Raw genomic sequence first — 22424 nt, forward strand, 5'->3', positions numbered from 1 at the left:
CGTCCATTGTGGCAGCAAGGTCACAGAGGAAACTTAACTGGTCACGTTGCATCCACAGGCAAGAAGCAGAGAGCAGCGAATGCTTGTGATTAGCTCTCTCACCTTTATATACAGTCCAGCATCCCAGCCTGTGAAATTGTGCCACCCACAGTAGGCTGGCCTTCCCACATCTCTGAACCCCATCATGGCAGTCTCCACAGATGTGCCCAGAGACTCTCTCTCTGGTGGTTCTAAAGCTCATCAATTTGGCAACTGAGATTGACTGTCATCCCCTTAAATTCTTTCTTGTACTGGCGTTTTCATTTGTCAAAATCTTGAGGGTCTGTAAGGCAGGCATTGCAAACACATGCATACAGGGTCTTATCAGATAACTATAAAAGAATAATATGGATTTGGAGATAGTGGAGTCTGAGAGAATACTGTTCTCAGGCAAAACGCTCAGAAGCCATGTGGGACCAAATAGTTTTTACTGAGCCAGATGCCCCTGTTGCCTATATTTCACTTTTACAAGAGAAATTGGAAGTTTCCATTTGTTTCTATGGAAGATGAGACTTTAAATGCTAGTAACTTGCAGGGCGCAGTGGTGCACACTTGTAATCCCAGCACTCTGAGAGGCAGGTGCATGTCTGTGAGTTTGAGGCCAGCCTGGTCTACAAAGCGAGTCCAAGACAGCCAGGGTACACAGAAAAACACTGTGTCGAAAAAATTAAACAAAAAGTTAGCAACTAATTAAAAAATGATTAAACAATGTAGTCCAATTAAAAACATCTGTAGGCGGGGCTGGAGAGATGGCTCAGAGGTTAAGGGCACTGGCTACTCATCTAAATGTCTTGAGTTCAATTCCCAGCAACCACATGATGGCTCCCAACCATCTATAATGAGATCTGGTGCTTTCTTCTGGTGTGCAGGCAGAACATTGTATAGATAATAAATAAATAAATCTCAAAAAAAAAATCTATAGGCTGTAGTTAGCTAACAGATTTCTAGTTTGTGACTACTGTACTGGACTCATTTTAAGTAGACCTCTGATGCTTATGTCTTCTCTGGTGTGTGTGTGTCTGTGTGTGTGTGTGTGTGTGTGTGTGTCTGTGTGTCTGAGACAGGATCTCACTAGTAGCTCTTTTTGTCCTAAAACTCACTATATAGACTAGGATGGCCTTGAACGCTCAGAGGTCTGACTCTGCCTCCCAAGTGTTGGCAAATAAGCACATGAAAAGATGTCTAGTATCTTTAGTCTTGAGATGCAACATAGAAGCCATAGTGAGCTACTACCACATACCTATAAAAATTATAGGGAAATTTAGGGATTGGGGGGAAAAGCTGGTCAGAATGCAGACATTTTTGGTTATTTGTACTATTCTGGAAAAGGTGATGGTTACATATAAAACAAAGCATGTACTTACCATATAACCCTTATTATTAATATGGTCTTCATCATTTATTCCAGAGAAAAAGCTAATGTTCACATAAATACCTGTCCGTGAATTTTGAAAGTTGTTTTAGTTGGCAGTGGCTTCATGTTGGAAACTGCAGATTACCTTGAATGGGCAAATGCACTGTGATGCATATATATAGTGATGCCCCCAAACACTTGAAAGGGACTTTTGATCCAACCATAGTGGAAGGGAGGGACTTAGGCTGAGTGAAAAACGTCACTCCAAAGGTAATCTGTATGCTTCAATATATAGGACTTGAAAGTGCCAGTGTCAGAGAACAGATCAGTAATTGATTGCTATAGGTTGAAAGAAACGTGGGACGTGTCTGGCTACACAAAAGATGAGGCAGGGATCCTTAGGACTGATTTGTGCCTTACCTGTACTGAAGGTCAGGAGAGTTAGGCAGCTGGCCCTCTGTAGCCAGGAATCAGCACTCGTAGGCTTAACCAATCATAAGTGGAAGACGGTTGGAAAAAGTCTCACCTGTACTAAACATGTGTAGACGTGTCGTTGTTCTAAGACAGAGCATTACACGTAGTGTTGGGCATTACAGATGAAGTAGAGGTGACGGAACCATGAGGATGTGCTTTGGTTATAGACAGGTACTGTCTGTCTTATAGAAGGGATGTGAGCACTGGGATTCTGTTGTGTGCAGGGCTCTTGCAGCCAATTCCCTGCAGATCCCAAGGGACAGCTGTGTATGGGGTCACATTTTATGTAACTACATATATGTGGGCACATGTAAAAACCGTAAACTTGGGAGGACGTTGGGGAATTGTAACAGTGTAACTCCTGATGGGGAAGTGGGTGGAGCTACATAGGGCCTCTTAGTGTTATTGTGCTAGTATATGAACCCGACAGTCACAAAAACATTAAGCAAGTAGTTTATAGCAGAGAAGCCAGCATCAGTAGATTGTTGTTGGGCTTTTGTTTTAGCAGGTAATGTTCTAGTCATGTCGGATAAGGATGCTACAGAGACTCCAGAGGTAACCGAAGCAGCACCAGTCCCCGCAGATGGGAACTGTGAGCCCGCGGAGAAGCCGGAGAGTGACTCTCGGCCTGTAGCGTCCACACGGAAAAGACCAGAGATCAAACCTTCCAGTGACCTCGAGGCTTCCGAACCTCTTCCTGATCACCTTCCTGCTCAGGTGTCACAGGCTGTAGGCAATGTAGCATAGCTGTTAAAATTTTGGGATTTAAAAATAAAAGGCTTAAAAGGGATGTGGTACTGGTACTAATTTATAGTGGCACTTTTTTTTTTTTAACAGCGATAAAGTAACAGCTTTTTTGAGTTCTAGAAATACCTTTCTTAGTAACTGCATCTGCTGCAGGTATTTATGTGCTAATGGCATTCATCTGTCAGTCAAGCAGCGTTCACCCAAGTCATGGCTCTGCCCACCTGTGCTTGTCTAGTGATTAGATACCTTGTCTGTGCACTTCTGAGTTTCTAATGTTCTTGTTTTCTTTTGACTTGTTTTCTCTCTCACTGGAATCCGACAGGAGACTGTTTCTAAAGATGCACCCCAGACTGGATGGGGTTACTGGGGCAGCTGGGGCAAGTCCCTCCTCTCTTCAGCCTCAGCTACAGTAGCTACAGTAGGTAAGACCGTTGGCCATTTCCTGATTTTTTTGCGTGCACTGGAGCTTGTTGTTCCGTGCTCTGTTAGGATATTGATGTCTAGGGATTAATTTAAGCTTACGTTTTAGTGAGGATAAGTCAGTGAGGTTTTTGTTTTGTTTTGGTTTTGGTAAGGAGATAATGACAGGGATGCATATTTTATTAAAATAATGTGTCTTGCAACCATGATTTTAGAACAATGCAGATTTTATTATTTTTTTTGATTGTTTCTTCACTTTTAGTAGCAACACGCAGCACACAGGTGCTAATTGTTTCTCTCACTAGGACAAGGCATTTCAAATGTCATTGAAAAGGCAGAGACTTCTCTTGGGATTCCCAGCCCCACTGAGATTTCAACTGAAGTCAAGCAAGCGGCAGGTCAGTATATGTGCTTGGGGTTTTGGTTGAATCGGACAGTTAAGTCTGTTTTCAGTTCTAGCCCTCAGTAATGATACTAAGTCAGAAGCTGACACGGAGGGCGTCTTGAGACTGTGTGAGGAACAGGTTTGGAAGCTTGAGCTCCAGCTGCGCCTCCTGTAACCATTCATGTCTCTTTTCCCTGTGCTTTTGCGTGGATGAAGGGATTCTGAGGAGTGGTAAACTTTCAACTGTGAGGCCACGACGCAGAGAGTGAGCCGCGCTCGGCCTTGTGCTTCTCACAGTCAGGGTTAGCTAAGTTGAGTATGTCGCAGCAACACGAACAGGTCTTATGTGCTAGCTTGTTGGTTTTCACTTGGATTTTTTTTTATGAAGGTGAAGTTTTATTCTGGTTTGTGTGGATCAAAGGGGAATGTGCTGTCACTTAACCCCAAAGGACACAGTTATCACTAGGGATCAGGAGGGGCAGGGGCGAGAGAAGAGAGGTTTTTTTTTAAGGTCTGTTTATTTATTATTATGTGTAAAATGTTCTGTCTGCATGTACACCTGCACACCAGAGCCAAAAGAGGGTGCCAGACCTCATTATAGGTGGTTGTGAGCCACCATGTGGTTGCTGGGAATTGACCTCAGGACCTTTGGAAGAGCAGCCAGTGCTCTTAACCTCTGAGCCATCTCTCCAGCCCTCCTTATGCCTATTAAGGGTCACCAGATGATACTGTAACTGGAGTATGGAATTCTAACAAAATGTCCTCCAAGTCAGGAAAGAAGTAGAAAGGAAGTGACTTTTTTCCTACACATCTCTCTCCCATTGGAAAGAGTCATTTTTTTTCTTCCAGCATTTCCTAGCATAATTCTCAAATGGCACTGGTTAAGAATGGGGTCTTAGAAAGGTGGCTCAACCCCAAGAGTACTTCCTAAAGTAAGGTTTCCAGCACCTGTGATAGGCAGCTCACCTATGATCCCAATTCCAGGGCATCTGATCCTTTCTTCTGGACCTCAGGGGCATCTACTCACTCAGCTACCTATAAAGAAAAGCAGATCTAAAAATAGCGGAGTCTTACACAGATGCTCTAGTGGCTGGAAGTAAGGCAAGGGTGGGCTTGGGAGGTAGAAGTGCTGAAGATGTAAACTGTATCATCTTTGTAACACTGGAGGCTGACTGCTACCCAGGACCATGGGTCAAGAAAGGCATTGACAGACAAGTCCTCCACCGCAAGCTCCCTGGTGGAACAGCTATGGAGTTAATGTCTTACGGGTGGAAGTGTCATAGTGGATATGGAAACGTGAGGACAGGAGAGTGTGTGTGTAGGTGCTGCTTCTTCTTATGTCTCTGAAGATGAAGATGGAGAACAGGGCTCAGGCTTAGTGTTTGTGGTTCAAGGGGTGAGAGTAGCTTACACTCAATGCAAGTTATATGGGCTTAGATTGTCGTTCAATAAGAATAATAGCACTTTGCCAGGTTAGAATAGACTGCTTTTTGAGAAGTCCTTTCCATGTTTAGAAGTCCTTCCCGCGCCTCCATCTCATGTGCATGTATGTGTGTATATGTATGTGTGTGTGTTAATTCCACCACCAGGATATTGTCATCATGATGATGAATCCTTGCAGAACTCTGAGAAAGGCTGATGCTACCAAGTAAATCGTTTGGTTAATTTTTTTTCCTCTCCCCAGACAGGTTTTCTCTGTGTAGCCTTGGCTATCCTAAAACTCACTGTGTAGACCAGGCTGGCCTTGAACTCAGAGATCTGCCTGCCTCTGCCTCCAGAGTGCTGGGTGTCTCTGCCACCACCACTAGGCTCATTTGGTCATCTTTTAAGGTCTGTGTTTCTTTAAAGGACCATGTTCATCTTTGTTTTTGTTTGCCTGTAGTTATGGTATGTGTGGCTTAAATGGATATCTAAGGCCTGCGACCTTGTGTGGAAAAACAGTGTCTAATTTTTAAGACCCACATATTTGTTATTAAAGCAACTGATGATCCTTTCTTTCATGTTTGCACACCTTCTCTGTTTCAGGAGAAACCAATGCCAGTGGGAAGGAGAGCTCACCGGTGCCTGGGCCATTTGGGATGTTCTCGACCATCTCAACAGCTGTGCAGAGCACGGTGAGAGGATGTGCGCGAGCCTGCTCTGTGCTGTTATGATGGGCTGTGTGCTTGTCGCCCTTTCCTGGCATGTTGTGGGTACTGCTGCGCCTCAGATCTCTGGCGGTCGCTCACTTCTTAGGGCTAGAGTAAGAGCCAGACAAGTGGAGTGTGGATTGCAGAGTGACAGATTATTTTAGGGACTGAAAGTCTTGATTTTGTGCCCTTAGGGAGTGTTTCTGCTTTACAAAGGCATTTCTCTTATAACTTTATCTTTTAAGTAGAAGGGACACATCTTTTTGGTGGACACTTGCTAATGCCTTTTCTACACGAGGGTAGGTAGCTAGTATTTTTATTTTTTTTATTTATATTTTTAACTAAAGCTTTTTTTTTTTGCTTGAGACAGGATTCTTGCTTTGTAGCCCAGACAGCCATCAGTGTGCAGTCCTGCCTTTGCTCCCAAATGTAGGAGTTGCAGGCATGTCCTGTGTGACCCCATTTTAACTTTTTAAAATATGCATGCATATGGACCGTGAATGACTTCATTTGTGCTTAGTTGAATTTTTATAGCACTCTAACTTTCAACCATAGTAAGAAACCTGTAAGTCCGTTGCCCTCCTGTCTTGAGGCATGTGCTCTTTCCTCAACTCGGGTAGCTACCGTCCAGACTACTACTGTCATGAGTTAGTTTTGGCCAGCTCTTCTGCTTTGTATAAATGGGGCCCTAGATGGGCATCCAGTATCTTTCATGCATTGTGTCTGTTATACGTCCATGTAACAGCTTTGCTGTATTCATAGTGACTTGGCCACATGTTATTGATCCTACAGTTAGTAATCAGCAAGGCAGTCTCCAGTGTAAGCTGTTATGGAGTATTGCATTGCAGACTCTTGAACATGTCCTCTTGTGCATCTCGGCACACATTTCTCCCGGGGTACGTAGCCACGAGTGGGCTGCTGGGTAATGCAGCTGCAGTTAATACTGACACACAGTTTCCCAAAGTGGTTCTACCTCTGTATTTGTGTGAGCATGTATGATTGTTTCAGCCGCTCCTCAGGCTGCCCAGGACTTGGTATTGTTGGCAGCAGCTGCTTCTCTCTCCTTCTTCTTCTTGAGATGCCTGAGCTGGCATGGAGCCTAAGGCCTGACCTGTGCCAGACAAATACTCTGACATTAAACTAGCAATGCATCTCTAGCTGCCTTTTACTTTATATTTTGGGGAGGGGGTCTTACCATTCTCCCAGACTGGCCTGGAGTTTACTGGATGTGCCTTTGCTGTACCTGAACATTCTCCTCCCTCAGCCTCCTGAGGAGCTGGGGCTGCAGGCCTGCATCACCAGCCCCACACTATGTAGCCATTACTGACTAGCCAACTTGCTGTAATGGGATTTTGCAGAACTTTGTTTTAATAGAATTTTTTGGCTCTCCTAGGGCAAGAGTGTTATCAGTGGGGGTTTGGATGCCTTGGAATTCATTGGGAAGAAGACAATGGATGTCATAGCAGAAGGAGATCCTGGATTTAAAAGAACCAAGGGCCTGATGAACCGGAATTCTACATTGTCACAGGTGCTGTTTCCTTTACTGTCAATTCCTGTTTGTGCTTTGATGTGATTTTTCCCAATGTTAACTTGGAAACCTTATTAGTGTTTTTTTTCCCCCTTTGCGTTTGTGGGGTGGGCAGTGAGAGCTCCAGTGTGTAGGAGCTTCAGCTGTTGGTTCCTTGTGCCGCAGCCTCCTGTCAGCAGACAACTGCTAAGCCCTGTCAGAGCTGCTAGATTAATGTTTAAACCACCTGCAGAGCAGCACCTGGTGTCTTGGGCGTTATTTTTTACACCGTCTAGCATCAGAGTCTGCATGATAACTTTTTCCTGCTGTTCCCGAGCTTCTTGGGTTTGAACTGCGATGGCAGGACTGAAGGGGCGGGCTCCGAGCAGCTGTCTCCCTTCTGCTCTGTAAGCTCACTCTTGAGCTCTCATTACTTTGTGCAGTACAATGCTTCCATCTCTTTTTAGGTTTTACGAGAGGTGAAGGATAAAGAAGAGCAGTTGCCCTCCGATGAGGTAACCATGGAAACAGACAAGAAAACTCATTATGGGCTACTCTTTGATGAGTTTCAAGGCCTTTCACATCTAGAAGCTCTGGAGATGCTTTCTCGAGAAAGTGAAATAAAGGTAATTCGCCACCCCAAATCATCCTGAAAAAGTCTGCATACAGAGGGATGATGCAGACGCTTTTGTTTTGTGCATGTGGAAGGTGAGGTGTTTGTGGTGGAGGCTTGAGATTTTGAAAGCTCCCTACACAGCAAGCAGAAACCAATGTATGAACTAAGTGATGTTAAGGATCCAGGATGATTGTCCTAAATATACAGAACAGGATCAGAGAGGAGTTCTTAACACATACGTCAGTTTCCGTCACCTGTCTGAATTTCTGCAGTGTCTGGCTTTAGCTGCCAAAAAACTGACTTACGTTGCCAATTTGCATATAGTTAGCTATTGTCTTTTAATTGGTCCTAGGCTTCTTATTTATTTTTTAAAGAGTGTTGGGTTGGAGAGATGGCTCAGAGGTTAAGAGCACTGTCTGCTCTTCTAGAGGTTCTCAGTTCAATTCCCAGCAACCACATGGTGGCTCACAACATCTATAATGAGATCTAATGCCCTCTTTGGGTGTGCACATGTACATGCAGGCAGAGCACTGAATACATAATAAATAAATTAATATAAGACTCTTTAAAAAAAAAGGTTGTTTTATATTGAGGCCGGATCTCATTGTGTAGCCCTAACTGGCCTGGAACTTGCTGTGTAAACTAGGCTGGTGTCAAATGCACTGAGATCTGCTGTCTGCCTTGTGAGTGTTGGGATTAAGGGTGGACATCATCATACCTGGTTAAAATTTTGTTTTTTATTGTGTGTGTGTATGTGTGTGTGCCCTGCCCTACCTGCTGCAGGTGCCTATGGATGCCAGGATTGGGTACCAGATTCCTGGAGCAGGGGATGTGGCTGATAGTGAGCAGCATGGTGTGGGTGCTGAGATTTGAACTCAGGTCCTCTGGAAGAGAAGCAAGCACTCTTACCTGCTGAGGCATCTCTCCAGCCCAGTTCAACACCCGTTCATTTCTTTTTATTTCTAAGCTTCTGCTAAGCACTAATAGTTTTCAGATTATCTCTAGGCCATGTTACCTTGGAAAGTACAGATTCTCCCAACTTTTCCATAGGAATTAGATTCTTGAGTTAAAATTATTGTTTTTTTTTTTTGGTTTTTCGAGGCAGGGTTTCTCTGTGTAGCCTTGGCTGTCCTGGACTACTTTGTAGATCAGACTGGCCTCAAACTTACAAATATTAGGTTGCCTCTGCCTCCCAAGTGTTGGGATTAAAGGCATGCGCCACCACGCCTGGTTTGGAATTAAAATTTTTAGGGAGTAGGAGTTGGCCGTGGTGGCACAGGCCTGCAATCCCAGTTCTCAGGAGGCTGAGGCAGGTGAGTTGGGAGTTGAAGACTAGTCTGGGCTACTTGGTGAGATGCTGCTCTTCCCTCCATCCCCAGAACCGCATGTGCTGACTGGTTAGTTTATAATTCAGATTTCATTTGACTTGTGGGCTCTTCTTTATTTGATTTTTAAAAAAATTTTGTTTGTATTATATCCCCTTAGGTAAAATCTATCCTTAGTTCTCTGAGTGGAGAAGAATTACAGGCAACAAGACTTGAGCTAGAGCAGCTCAAAGAAGCGTTTTCCCTAGCAGAGTTCTCTGAGGAGGAGGACGAGGAGGAGAGACAAGGTAACGCAGGTTCCACAGCAAGCAGCAAGCAGGTAGCTCCTGTGTTGGCTACAGTGGTCCCCTTAAAGTCACTTACTGGCCTGAAGGCACTTTCTCACAGAATCCCCGTGTTTTCCCTCCCCAGGGGTTGTCCACACCCTCTCCTGCAGGGCTTTGCCACCTCTCTGGGATGGTCTGTAGCACATCTCTCCTATTGCTTCTGTTAGAGAGCCACTCCTGCTTGACTGGTCATGTCTGGTTAGACACTTCAGCCATGCCTTTCCCACTCTGAGATCTCTGTTCCCGTCTTGAGGCATGCAAGGTAGTTGTCATCCAGGGTGCAGGAGCTCCTTTGTCTTTTCCTGTTTTCAGTTTAATAACTGTATGGTTAGAAAACGTAAATGCTGCAAAACTATTAGGGAACATGGTTTATTTACAGTGCACTTTCTGAGCAGGTGAATCTTAGACTCTGGTCAGGCTGGTTTTATTTGGATATTTTCATTGAAAATATTTCCAGAGCCAGGCATGGCGGCACATGCCTGTAATCATAACACTCAGGGAGGCAGAGGCAGGTAGATCATTGTGAGTTCAAGGCTAGCCTGGTCTACAGAGAGAATTCCAGGAGAGCCAAGGCTACACAGAGAAAACCTGTCTCAAAATACAAAAGCAAAACAAACAAACCCCCTCCCCCAAAAAAAGAAAAGAAAAAGTTTCCAAGGTTAAGAAAGTAGAGGTTAATGACTAGTTTTGCTTTTTCTTTATGAAGTAAGTAAGTAGAGACATTGAATCTCAATGGAAAGATTCCTTCAGGGGCGCAAGCTGCCGTGCAGAGCCTGCCGCCTGTGTGGCAGGTTAAGCGGGTGGTTTATGAAGTGTGCTGTGGAGATCCTTAGGTCCCTGTTACACTTCAGGGAGTCAGACCTGCACAGCACTGTCAAAATGGAATAGAACTTCCTTCTAAAGCAGTGCTTCCCAACATTCCTAATGCGGGGCCCTTTACTGCAGTTCCTCATGCTGTGCTGACCCCCAGCCAGAAGATCACTTTGTTGCTACTTCATAACTGTAACTTTGCTACTGTCATGGATCGAAAGTAACTATCTGATATGCAGGATGCCTGATCTGCGACCCCCACAGGAGTCCGGGCCCACGGGCTGAGAGCCACTGCTCCAGAGGGTTTTAGTTTAGCTTTCCCTGTTTTATCACTTGGAGGAGGAAGAATAGCAACAGGCGAAGCTGCTGCGGCTGCCACAGTGTGGATCTGTCAAAGTGGCAGCACTGGCTTGCCCTGCTGTGTTGTCTTCACCGCCGTGCACTCAGTTACAGGAAAAGGACCCTTGACGTGGAGGAATGAGATCAGTGATCAGTGTTGGGAGATCTCGCCTCCAACGTGCACTCGCATGTTCTGTGAGTGGATACTGAAGTATTTCTGTAGTATTAAAGATTATTCAGTAGGGGCTAGAGAGATGGCTCGGTGGGTAAGATGCTTGTTGTGCAAGTGTAGGCACTACATTTGAGTCCTGAGAAGTCATGTGCAAGCTGGGTGTGGTAGAGAGGGCCTCTGTACTCTCAGCTCTGACTGGAGACGGAGATGGAGACCCGAGACTCCCTGGACGCTTGCAGAGCAGCTAGCCTAATTCACTGCAGTGAGCAACGAGAAGACCCTGTCTGAAACAGAAAGGTTGTGTCTGAGTTGCACACATGTGTGTCTCCCTCCTCCTCTCCTCTCCTTACCTCCTCCACGCCATTTGCCCCCCTTCTTTTCTGGCACCCACACACACAAGATTATTCAAGGGTAGTTGTTACTGTTATCTGAAAAGTCATTAAAATGTAGCTTCCCTTTGCAATAATGCACCTGTAAGACTGGATATTGTCCAGGAAATTAAAGCATCCTGTCTTAACAGTCTAAGTGTAAAGCTGTGTAAAAGAGTCTAACTCTGTTTCCTTAAGCTAGCTTTATTTATTTATTTATTTATTTATTTATTTATTTATTTAAAGCTAGCAATTAGACATGTAACAAAGATATAAAACGGCAACATTGTTTTCAATATATACCTAACTTTAAGGTATGTTTTATTGGGGCTGGCAGTGCAATTCAGTGGATAGAGTGCTTGCCTGCATGCATGAAGCTCTGCCTTCAGTCCCCACAACCACATAAAATGGGGCATGGCGGCCCATGCCTGTAGTCTCTGCACTTGGGAGGCAGAGACAAGATCTTCTGTTCAAGGTCGTTTTCCATTAGTTAGGCCTTGCTTCAAAAAGTTTGTTTTATTAACAAGTAGTGGGGTTATTATCTCTCTTTCCCTCTCTCCCGCCCTCCCCCCATCTCTCCGCCCCTCCTCTCTCTCTCTCTCTCTCTCTCTGTGTGTGTGTGTGTGTGTGTGTGTAGGTAGGTAGGTAGGTGGATGTGGGTTTGTGCCCATATGTGCATATTCTTATTAAAGATGATGTTGGGTCCCTTCTTCTATTGTTTTCTATTTTCTATTTTTTAAAGATAAAATCTCTCAATGAGTCCGGAGCTCCAGTTTCTGCCAGGCTGGCTGGCCAGTGAGCTCCCAGTATCCTTCTGGCCTGCCTTCCAGTATTGGTATTACAGGTACAAATTGTCACACCTGGGTCTTTATGTGAGTGCTGCAGATCTGAACGCAGGTCATCATCCTTGCACAGTAAGCACTTTACCCAGGGAGCTAGTTTCTCAGCCTGGGTTTGTTATCAGTACTATTATTTTATTATTATTTGCATTTTTTCTTTTATTGAAATCTTTTATCATATTATATATCCTGGTTATAGTACATTTATTATTTTTAATGTAAATACTTTAGACATTTTAATTTTAAATATGTGTAACTTGCATTTAAAATAAAAGCTCAGGTTGGAGAGATGGCTCAGTGGTTAAGAGCACTGACTGCTCTTCCAGAGGTCCTGAATTCAACTCCCAGCAACCACATGGTGGCTCACAACCACCTGTTATATAATCTGATTGCTTCTTCTGGCCTGCAGGTGTACATGCAGGCAGAGCTATTGAATACATAATAAATAAATAAATCTTTAAGAGTAAAAGCTCCTGGGAGGCCACAGAGTTTTATGGTTGAGAATGTCTGGACTGCTTCTTAGAACTGTGTGCTCCTGCCTCCTCTGTGTGTTTGTCTTTTATTTCTGTTGGGTATGGGCAGCTCTCAGTCTCACGTGACTCTTCATGTCCACTCTGCTGTGAGTGGGAAACCAAATAGCTAAGTCTACTGAGAGTGAAGCAAAGACCTCCCGAGACAGGATCTGGGAGAGAAAAACAGAAGTTGTTTTCTCTTCTGATTGTGTTCCGAGAAGTTATGCTGGCCACATCTGTAACGTCTCACTAGTGACTATTTATGTAAAGGTTCAGCTCTTGATTAGAAATGGTTTTACATTTTAAAAATTGTCTGGAGATCTGAGATGCCAGTTTAGTCCCCCAGGAGAGACAATTTGAAGTTAGCCCTGGGATCCAAATGAAGACTTGCCTCACAAAGCCATGTGACCCCAGAAGTGTCTCAGCACGGAGCCTCTTTCATCGTGATCAGAAGGTGATCTGACTCCTCTCCTGGGGTTATGAGGAGCTGTGAGGCATATAGTAGGTACCTAACAAACGGCCACGGTTATTTTCACTATTTAGAAAATAGAAATAAGTAGATAAAATTTGCATTTTAAAAGTCTCAACGGGAAACAAAAAAAGCAGTTTTGGTTTAAGTTGTTCCAGGCAAGGTATGGCATTCCCACTTACTTGTCAACCTAGTGTAGGTTATTTGTACATGGAGCAATTAACAACAATGTTCCATTTAGTCAACGTCTGGACTTTGCATAATAATTAGAAATCTTTATTTATTTTTTTACCATTCTGAAGGCTCCAAGTTTTCTGAACAGATGGAACAGTCTGTGATATTCCTTCTTACCTCTGCTAGGAACGAAAGCTTTGGAAACACCGTGGTGGCTCCCAGCACACTTCTCCTGCCTGCCCCGCCCCAGCGCTCCTCTGTCATTCTCCTGCCTCTGTCATTCTCCTGCCTACCCTGCCTTGGTAGTTAATGTGCGCCACTGATCTGTTAAGACGGAAACTTGGGAATGGCAGGAGGAGATAGTGCAGAGCCCAGCTCCGGGTGTCTTTTCCCATGGCCCCTGTGATTTCTACACTTCACTTAAGAGCCCTTCCTTATGGGCAGCTCCAGCCTCTACCCACAGCCTCTTTTAATCAGTAGTGCCACGCTTCCTTCCCACCCGCGCATCTAGACAAGCTCTTGGCCACTGAGCCACACAGCCCAGCAGCTACTCATGCAGCAGGCGTTTGTACAGTTGGTTCTGTGTAGCAGAACTTGACAATTGGCAGGTTTTTTCACTACTTTGATAGTAACACCTTTTTGATCACTCAGACATAATATACTTGAATGCTTATAAATTTAACATATACACTGCCATCTGTTCTGTTAATAACAACCTAAAATACATCTCAGGGTAGAATTGTTAGGTGAGGTGAACATAGATTCCTGCTCTTTCCTCTGCACCATTGGTTATTTTGTGAACTCCTTGACCGCCTGTGTCCCAGGTGGATTCTGAGTCCCCCTTACACCTGGTCACACTTAGAGCTTAGTTGGGAAAAGCAAATGGCTATGGAAGTCAGGTTTTGGATGCTCTCGTGGTACATTGTGACTAGGGGTCGTTGGCATGAGTTATGTGTGTGAGGGCTGTGTCAGTGAGAGCAGCTTTGCCCAAAGCCTCTAACACTGGGGACCATTCAATAATTTTTACTCTTGGCCTTAACTCTCCAGAGAGAGGGCAGAAGTACAGATGAAAGAGGATCAAGATGGCGCCCTGGAATCTCTCTGGGGATATTTCTGGGGCTATGCTAGTTCTCAAGGAGAACCAACTGGCTCTCACGCAGCATGGACTTATAATGAAGAAATACTCTTACAGATGTTCATGCTCTACGGTTTCTGGCTTTAAGGTTTCACTTCTGTACCACATGGGCTGGCCTCAGCGGGGCCCAGTGGACAGGGTTTAGATGAGAAAGAGAGAAGGCACTGTTGTTTGTTTAGATGTTTCTAGTGTGCTGTGGCCATGACTCTCGTTTGCCTGCATGTGGTGTGTCTCCTTACCCTAGAGAGGGTTTTTACTCTTGTGACAAATACCACAACCAGAAGCAACTTGAGGAGGACAGAGTTTATTTTGCTTACACTTTCAGGTAACAGTTCATTGCTGAGGGAATTAGAGCAAGAACTCAAACTGGGAAGAAACCTGGAGGTGGCAGCTGATGTAGAGGCCATGGAGGGGTGCTGCTTACTGCCATGCTCAGCCTGCTTTCTTATAGAACCCAGGACCACCAGCCCAGAGATGGTTCCTGCCCGCAATTGGCCGGGCCTTACTCCATCAATCACTTAATTAAGACAGGGCTGGACAGGCTTGCCTATGTTCTACATCTCCCCTCAGATGACTCAGCTTGTATCAAGGTGACGTAAAGCTAGACAGCACAGCATCCTTGACAGTCTTCCCTGAATGTTTTGTTTGGGTGTTGATTTTTAGGGGATGAAGATTTTACCAAGGAGATAACAGGACTGTTTGCTCAGCTTCACGTCTCTTCTAGACCAGAGAAACTTACCAGGGTAAGGTACCCCCTTTGGGGGATTTTAATTAATTAATTAATTTATTTATTTATTTATTTTTCTTCTTCTTTTTTTGGTTTTTTGAGATAGGGTTTCTCGGTCTAACAGCCCTGGCTGTCCTGGACTCGCTTTGTAGACCAGGCTGGCCTTGAACTCGGAGATCCACCTGCCTCTGCCTCCCAAGTACTGGGATTAAAGGCGTGTGCCACCAGGCCCGGCTCCTTTTGGGGGTTTTCATTATGTTGTTTCTAAGGTTTTAATGAGTAGTTAGGTGTGATGGCAAATGCCTGTGATTCCACCATTTGGGAGCCTGAGGCAAGGGATTGCAAGTTCAAAGCCAACTTGGGCCACATAGCAAGACGTGTCTCAACCTCCTTTGCTAACACATATACATAATGAGCATAAGATTGCAATTTCCTGGACAATGGGATCATTAGCATGGAGGATATATTCTTGATAGTTCTAGAAAAGGAGCCCACACATTTCCCCTGCCTCCTGTTCTCCAGGGTAGTGTGTAGAGCCCATGTCCACCTCCCCAGCACGTGTCCCATCCTGACCTGTATCTACAGAATTTTTTGTTTGAAGGCTTCATTGAGCCTGTAGAGTTTGTTATTTAAAGTTGGTGGTACTGACCAAGCTTTATGGGACCAAAGTGTCCATTGAGTGAGGTCTCTGATCATAGGATGAGGCATGGGCCCTACCTGCTTGGAGCTGTGGCCAGACAGTCACTGACAGTGACTCTGCTAGTGACCATTTAGAATGAATGAGAAAGTCCCATGGCTGAACCTGGTCTTTGATGTTGACTTTGAGCTGTCCTCATGTGTTTGGAACAGAGCCTTATCAGAGCTCAGAGTGGGGAGCCCCCATATATTACTCTGTCTGCTCTTGAGATAGTTTGTAGTCATGTACTGCTGCCTGCCTATGCATCCACCTCTCCCAACCCTGAACAATTCCAGCAGCTGTCAGCAACAGGCAGGCATTGTCGCCTGGCCACCAGAGCTGCGGGCTGTGTGGAGGCAGCACAGCCATCTTTTCTCCCCTCTCAGCAGGTAAGGAATGAGAGGCTTTGTGTCCCAGGGTGCTGGCCTGGGGAAGATGGTATATTCCTAGGGGAAGCCTTGCAGGCTGTGCTCAGCTGCCTCCTCCAGCACTCCACCTCCTGGAGTGGAGTGCAACTTTTACATCACTGCAGCCAACTGACATTCTTGACTCCAGCAGCTCAAGGGAGGAGAGTCTTATTTAGCTCACATTTTCAAAGGGTCTTAGTCTACCATAGTGGAGAAGCCAAGAGAGTAAGGAGGAAGAAGTATGTCCCTTTGCATAAGCACAGTACAGATGTCACATTAGCAGATTTAACATTAGGACAAGACTTTGATTTCATCTGTTGTCTGTATCTGTCCACTGACTGTCTTAGAGTTATGGTGCTGTTAAGAGACACTCTTGCAAAATCAAGCTGAGTGGGGTAAGATCTGTAGAGGGTTAAGGCTGGGCTGTAAGATCCATATTGCACTGATCTTGGAGACTGAAGAGCAGTGACTGTAAGGATGGGTGAAGAACCAGAAGATCATGTTTAAAACAAAACAAAACAACACAAAACAAACCCCGAGAAACTAGAGAAAGGTTCATTATCAGGAGAAAGGAATATTGTTGAGCTTTTATGGAGTGACAGTCTTCAGGCACTGTCAGTTAGTACATGTGACTGTGGGTGTGTCTGACACTGGCTGTGCTTTAAACATGCGTGCACAAATGAAAATTAGTCTAGGGCCCATTTTTTTATGAATTTTAAGAAGAGTTGAGGCTGTTGATGGTGAGCCAGGGTCTCCTGGTTGAGCAGGACTGAATGAGGGGTGTGGAGAACTGTGCTGGGAGAGTGCTCTGCAGCTTGTCCCAGCTTCCGGTTTCAGAAGCACAGGCCTGTGAACAGGGCTGATGTGTGCTCCACATGCTTGGACCACAGAACTAGGGGGCCTCACAAGGGGCCACTGGACAGGGTTCGGTGTAAGAGTTTGTATCTAGTAAGACAAGGACTCAAGTCACACGTCTGTGCTGTGAGAAGAGCTTGTCCTTCAAGGTGCTGGTGGGTTCCTGGTAATCACTGCATTTAATTACTGGATTATCTCTCTTATTTAGGCAAGAAATACAGCCTACGAGTGGATCAGGACATCCCAGGCTAAGCTGGTTGCAGAGAAAGAAGAAGGAGAAGAACAGTCGGAGGCCGAAAATACTGAGGAAGCCAAAAAAATTTTAATAGAGGTAACCAAAGCAACTAAGCTCTTTTTAAAAAAAGACAAAACTAAGAGGGCTGGCAGATGGTTCAGTGGTAAAATGCTTGCTGCACAAGCATTAGGACCTGAGCTTGGGTTCCCAGCATCCACATAAAAGGCTGGGTGTGGTATCACATAGTTGTAACCCAGTGCAGGAAGGTGTGGGGGTGTGAAGGCAGGAGGATTTCCCCAGATCTCACTGGCTGGACAGTCTAGTCATAACAGTAGGCTTCAAGTTTTGTAAGAGACTGTTGAAAAAATTAAAGTGTAGATAGAGGAAGACATTGGACATGGTCCTCTGCACACACAGGACAGTGCACCATCCTCTCCCCCCTCCCGCTCTAAAATAGAGATGACATTGCAGTTGAGATCAAGGTCCTTTTATTTGTTGTGCTGGTATCAGTAATTTCAACATTATGATTCAGGTTGGTATTATTTAATGCCAGACTGTAGGAAAAGAATGAAGAAAAAATAGTGAAGTGAAGGAGAGAGGGAGGGAAGTTGGTTGTAACTCAAGGTAAGTTACCAGACACCGCAGTCCTTTGGCCAGACTTAGTTACAGGGTCGCAGCCGTGCAGGAGCCTCTGTGGAAGGTGCCGTACTGCAGAAGAAGAGCAGGTCTATTACATGTTTATTTTCATCTTTTCCGCTTGGAAAGCACCATGTTCTAGTGTGAGGCGCAAGTTACTGTCATTTCTACTTACAATGATAAACAACATTAACAATATTCTGATTGCTTTGTTTGCTTTTTAGGATATCCATGCATTTGCAATCCGGAGCTTAGCGGAACTGACTGCCTGCTCAATTGAACTGTTCCACAAAACAGCTGCGTTGATTCTGCATGGCCAGAGGCAGGAGGTGACAGCCTTAGAGAGGAGCCAGACACTCTCCCAGTAAGTATGATGCAGCCTGCATCTCTCAAAGGAAACTGCTGAGAGGGATTTCCTGTCCTCCCACCCTTTAGAAACTTGCTTTTTAACAAAGTGCTGTTCCCACTGCACATGGGTAGGTGTTAAAGGCTTGCTCAGTTAGGGTATTGTCCTGAGCAGGGACAAATCTACATAGAAACCTGCCCGTTTCCATGAACTGAAAAGCATTCCTTTGCAGATTGTTAGTCTCAGTGGGAGTGGAACTTGGTATAAGTAACACCAGGAGGCAGTCCTAAGAACCTCAAATCACAGTTGTTAGTCACCAGTGCTCATTGTGTGCCCGGTGCTGTGCTGACGGATTGATGTATATTACTTCTAATTTTACATCCGCACAAAGGCAATTGATTAGCACAACTTTACAAACAAAGGAGGCTGCCCAAGCTCCACATGCATATTTTTTTTTCTGATTTTGAACAAATGTATTTCAAAATAGTAAAATGTAAGTAATTCTAGAGGAAAGGATAAGCCTAAGCCAGGTAGTTTCTAAATCTAAATAGATCTCTGTGTGTGTGTGTGTGAGAGAGAGAGAGACAGACAGACAGACACGCGCGCGCACACACACACACACACACACACACACAGAGAGAGAGAGAGAGAGAGAGAGAGAGAGAGAGAGAGATGTAGCCTAAGACAGCCTTGATATCCATAATGCCCCACTTTCTGAGTGCTGGGATTAGACACCTGCAGTCTGAGAATCTAGTGTTGATGTTCTCCAGACCCCCAGCTGCAGCATCCTTGCAGCCCTACAGGGTTTCTAGTGTAGCCTTGAACATCCTTAAGGATGAAGGACACAGGCCCAAAGCAGCCTGTTGTGTGAAGAGCGGCCATGCCTGCAGCTTAGGGTGCCCTCCCATGCCTGCCTCCTTCCTTAGCCATCTACTCCGTGCTACCTCAGGACTATCCTCACTACAAGTCTAAAACAGCTTCTCTCATTCTCTAGTCCCGTGTTTGCTTTTGTCTTTGTAGCTCATCTCACCTCCTACAGTGTGTGTTTCCGTATACTAGTGTTTGTATGTTTGTGCACACACACTCATGCATTGGTATATTGGTGTGTAATCTCTTTTTTTTAAATTTTATTAATTAAAAAATTTTTTACGTATACATTTATATCATTATACATATATACAATAAACTGCCTAAAGCAAGAAGAACCATGACATAATCAGGAATTATATAAATGTTACATTCTTAGTGTTTTGGCTATTTTTTTTTTGACAGCCTTGAAGAAAACATCTTTCCTATCTTGGTGCATCTAAAAGACTGAATATAAATATCTATATATCTCGTCATTATCAACTTAAAACATCTGTCTAGACCTAAAAACATCTTAACCCCTAAGCAACTGAGCTTAATTGTAAAACTAAAGTATCTGGTCTTCCACCCCATCAGAGACTTGAGAAGGAATAAAATTGATTCCCTGAGTATGCTGGGAATATAGGTTAGTAGCTTTCCAAATGAGAAGATGACAGAGACAGTTGGCTACTTGAATAGTCACCCAAAACTCTCTATAGCATTGGAGCATCTTACTCGGCCTTCTGGCCCAGTCTATCTGACAGACATATTTGTGAGACAGGAACTATTGAGGACTTGCTTGCCCTGTTTGGCAGAGTTTGGCTGTCAACTCTGCCTGCATCATGTGCTCCTCTTGATTGGCCAGTAGGTTAGAGTCTGTGAGAGCTGGAGGAGCTCTTTTCACTGCTGTGGGCCACAGCTTGCCATGGGTATTTCCTAATGAGTGCCTGCTTAGCTCTGCTTCTATCCCTGTGGTGGGAAGTAAGGTCAGTGCTTGGGTGCTAAGTTCAATGACACTTCTGCCTTTTCCATAGGAAGTGAACAGGCTTCTAGGAGTGTGCCGTTATTAGGGAGAGACGACTGCATTTACCTACTCACTGAAACTCATAATGAGAGAAATAAATTCTGCTATGCCTCCTAGAGCCACACAGGACACCATGGGAACAGTCAGGAGACCAATAGGCACCCGAGAATGTATAGGTTCTAAGGAGACTTTTCGTGCTGGGATGTCTTGTTATTAATCTATTGGAGCTGACTATTATTTATAAGTTGAGTGACAGTGGCCAGGTTCCTTAACTTTTCTTTAGTTTCATTGCCTTCCCAGCATTTGGAGGCAGAGGCAGGAGGATTTCTCTGTGAGTTTGAGGCCTGGTTTACATAGTGAGTTCCAGGACAGCAAGAGCTAGATGACCCTGTGTCAGGGGAAAAAAAGGCCAGTAATAACCATGCCTGTTTTAGAGTGGTGTTGGGAGAGTAAAGGAATCAACACACGATAAGAAGAATTTGCTAATGTTTGGGCATTGGGAAATTGTCACATGAGGTGTGGAAGAGATGAGTAAGGGCAGGGAGCTGTTTTCCCAACTCAGGATGGAGGGACTTGGGAAGAAGGAAGGGAGCTAGAAAAGGGAGGGGCTGCCCGCAGGGACTAGAACCTGCGAGAAGTCCTGATGAGGGAGACTTCCTTCTTCCTTGTTACTAGGAGTGATCTACTTAGTTAATTAAATGAATAGACACAGCCAGAAGGAGAGCAGACTCTTTTGACGTTTTCTTCTCTCCAGGATGACAGTCATGCTGTGTAAAGACCTGGGCTCTCTGTCTAAAGAATTCACCACCTGCCTGACCACTGCTGGGGTAAGAAGGCCTGCCTCCTGGGCTGCTGTCTCAGTGCTTCCTTTCACACACCAGGAAGTTCACCTGTTCCAGGGTACGGGTTGGTGGTTGGTTGTGTATACAGAGATGTGCAGTCATCATCAGAATCGGATGTTAGGGCATTTCGTCACTGCCCCCGAGTTTTCCACACATTAGCACTCCCCATTTTCTTTTCCACACTCCCCCATTTCCTAGGCGGTGATGGTGTATTTTCCTTCTCCATAAAGCTTTCTTACTCTGGGCATTATATCAGTGGTAGTTTTAGCATGTGTTAGTACTTCCTGTTTTTATATTTCCTTCCTGTGTTGTTTTATGACTGGGTATACCATATTTTATCTGTTTTTTTTAATGGGTAGACTTTTGGATTGTTTCTATTTGTGGTTGTTGTGAGTGTTGTTGTCATGAACATAGTGTGAGTTGTTGTGTGAACATGTTTTCACTTCTCTTGGGTAGATGCTGAATTTCTGGGCCTAAAGCATGACATAGTAAACATCACATTGCTTCCAAAGTGCCTCCGTAGTTTTACATTCCTCGCCATGTGTGAAACGCCAGCTTTCCTGCATCTTCACCAGCACTAGCTGTCTTGGTGAGTGGAAAGTGGTGTCTCACTGCTGACTAGATTTGCATTTCTCTAGTGTCATCTGAGCGTCTTTCCACACTTCTTGGCCATTTGTGTGACTTTGGAGAAATGTTTGCTTCAGTAACTTTAATTGGGTTGTTTGCTTTTTATTACTGACATGTAGGAATGTCTTGTGTCTTATGAGTATAAATTTCTTGTCCAGTATGTGTAGACATAGACTTTCCCTCAGTGCATAGGTTCTTTTCACTTTTGTTTGTTTGCTTTTGCAGTGCTGGGGATCATACCCAGGGACTATTACACATAAGGTGAGCACTCTACCACTTGAGTTATAGGCCCATGTTTTGGGTTTTTGAGACAGGATCTTTTGTAGCTCAGGCTGGCTTTGAACTTGCTATCCTCCTATGCTTGTTTCCTGATCACTGGAATTATAGGTGTGTACCATGATACCTGAGTTCCAGTTTTATTTTCTTAGTAGTGTCCTATACAAGGTTTAAAATTTTCAACAAAATTCTACTTTCATTGGTCTTCATCATCACATACAATTTTGATGTCTTAACTGAGAGGGCATCAGCTAACCCAAAACCAACTTTGCATTTTCTTTGATGAGTGTCAGTGGATCTGTGATGAACCTTGAGTGAATTGTGTGTGGTGTGACATACAGAGTACAGCTTCATTGGCTTGCGTTCTTCTATCTCTTGCACTGCTGTAAAGGTCACCCTTTCCCCATTGCCGTGTCTGGTCCCTTGCCAGAAGTCATGAGACTGTAGACACAGGGTTTCATGTCTCATGTCTGTATTTGCATACCATGTAGTGTACTGCGGTGGTCTGCATGAGAAATGTCTTCCATAGACGAGTGTGTTGACTGTTTGGTCCTCCGTTGATGGCCATATTTGGGAAGGGCATAGGATTTATAGGATGTTGAGCCTTGCTGGAGGAAGTATGGCACTGGAAGTGGGCTGGGAGGCTTTGAAACCTTGCTGTCTGCTTTTGGTTTCCTGTGTGTGGCTGAAGGTGTTTCCAGCCAGTCTCCTGCTCTGGCTGCCTGCTACCCTACCTTCTTCACCTTAATGACCTAAAATTACTGAAGGTCTGTGAGTGATGTGGAAA

The 22424-nt window shown here is 44.6% G+C and overlaps 1 protein-coding gene across 6 annotated transcripts in view; it reads left to right on the forward strand.

Annotated features, from left to right (window-relative positions):
- FAM114A2 (family with sequence similarity 114 member A2) overlaps window positions 1–22424 on the forward strand; it is a 29504-nt gene that overhangs the window by 1532 nt on the left and 5548 nt on the right. For 2 of the 6 annotated variants that reach the window (XM_084761158.1, XM_084761161.1), the window contains exons 2-12: window positions 2373–2596; window positions 2937–3036; window positions 3340–3432; window positions 5445–5533; window positions 6942–7076; window positions 7523–7681; window positions 9157–9283; window positions 14804–14883; window positions 17014–17136; window positions 17901–18040; window positions 20647–20719. In XM_084761158.1, the coding sequence (XP_084617284.1) occupies window positions 2390–2596; window positions 2937–3036; window positions 3340–3432; window positions 5445–5533; window positions 6942–7076; window positions 7523–7681; window positions 9157–9283; window positions 14804–14883; window positions 17014–17136; window positions 17901–18040; window positions 20647–20719 (1326 nt within the window). In that variant the 5' untranslated portion in view covers window positions 2373–2389. Of the gene's footprint in view, window positions 1–2372; window positions 2597–2936; window positions 3037–3339; window positions 3433–5444; window positions 5534–6941; window positions 7077–7522; window positions 7682–9156; window positions 9284–14803; window positions 14884–17013; window positions 17137–17900; window positions 18041–20646; window positions 20720–21190; window positions 21324–21586; window positions 21623–22424 lie in introns of those variants that run through there. The other 4 variants (XR_014775304.1, XR_014775303.1, XM_084761160.1 and 1 more) reach the window with 4 other exon arrangements.

Source organism: Acomys minous (genome assembly GCF_964271855.1).
Source record: "Acomys minous genome assembly, chromosome: 16".
Lineage (NCBI taxonomy): Eukaryota > Metazoa > Chordata > Mammalia > Rodentia > Muridae > Acomys > Acomys minous.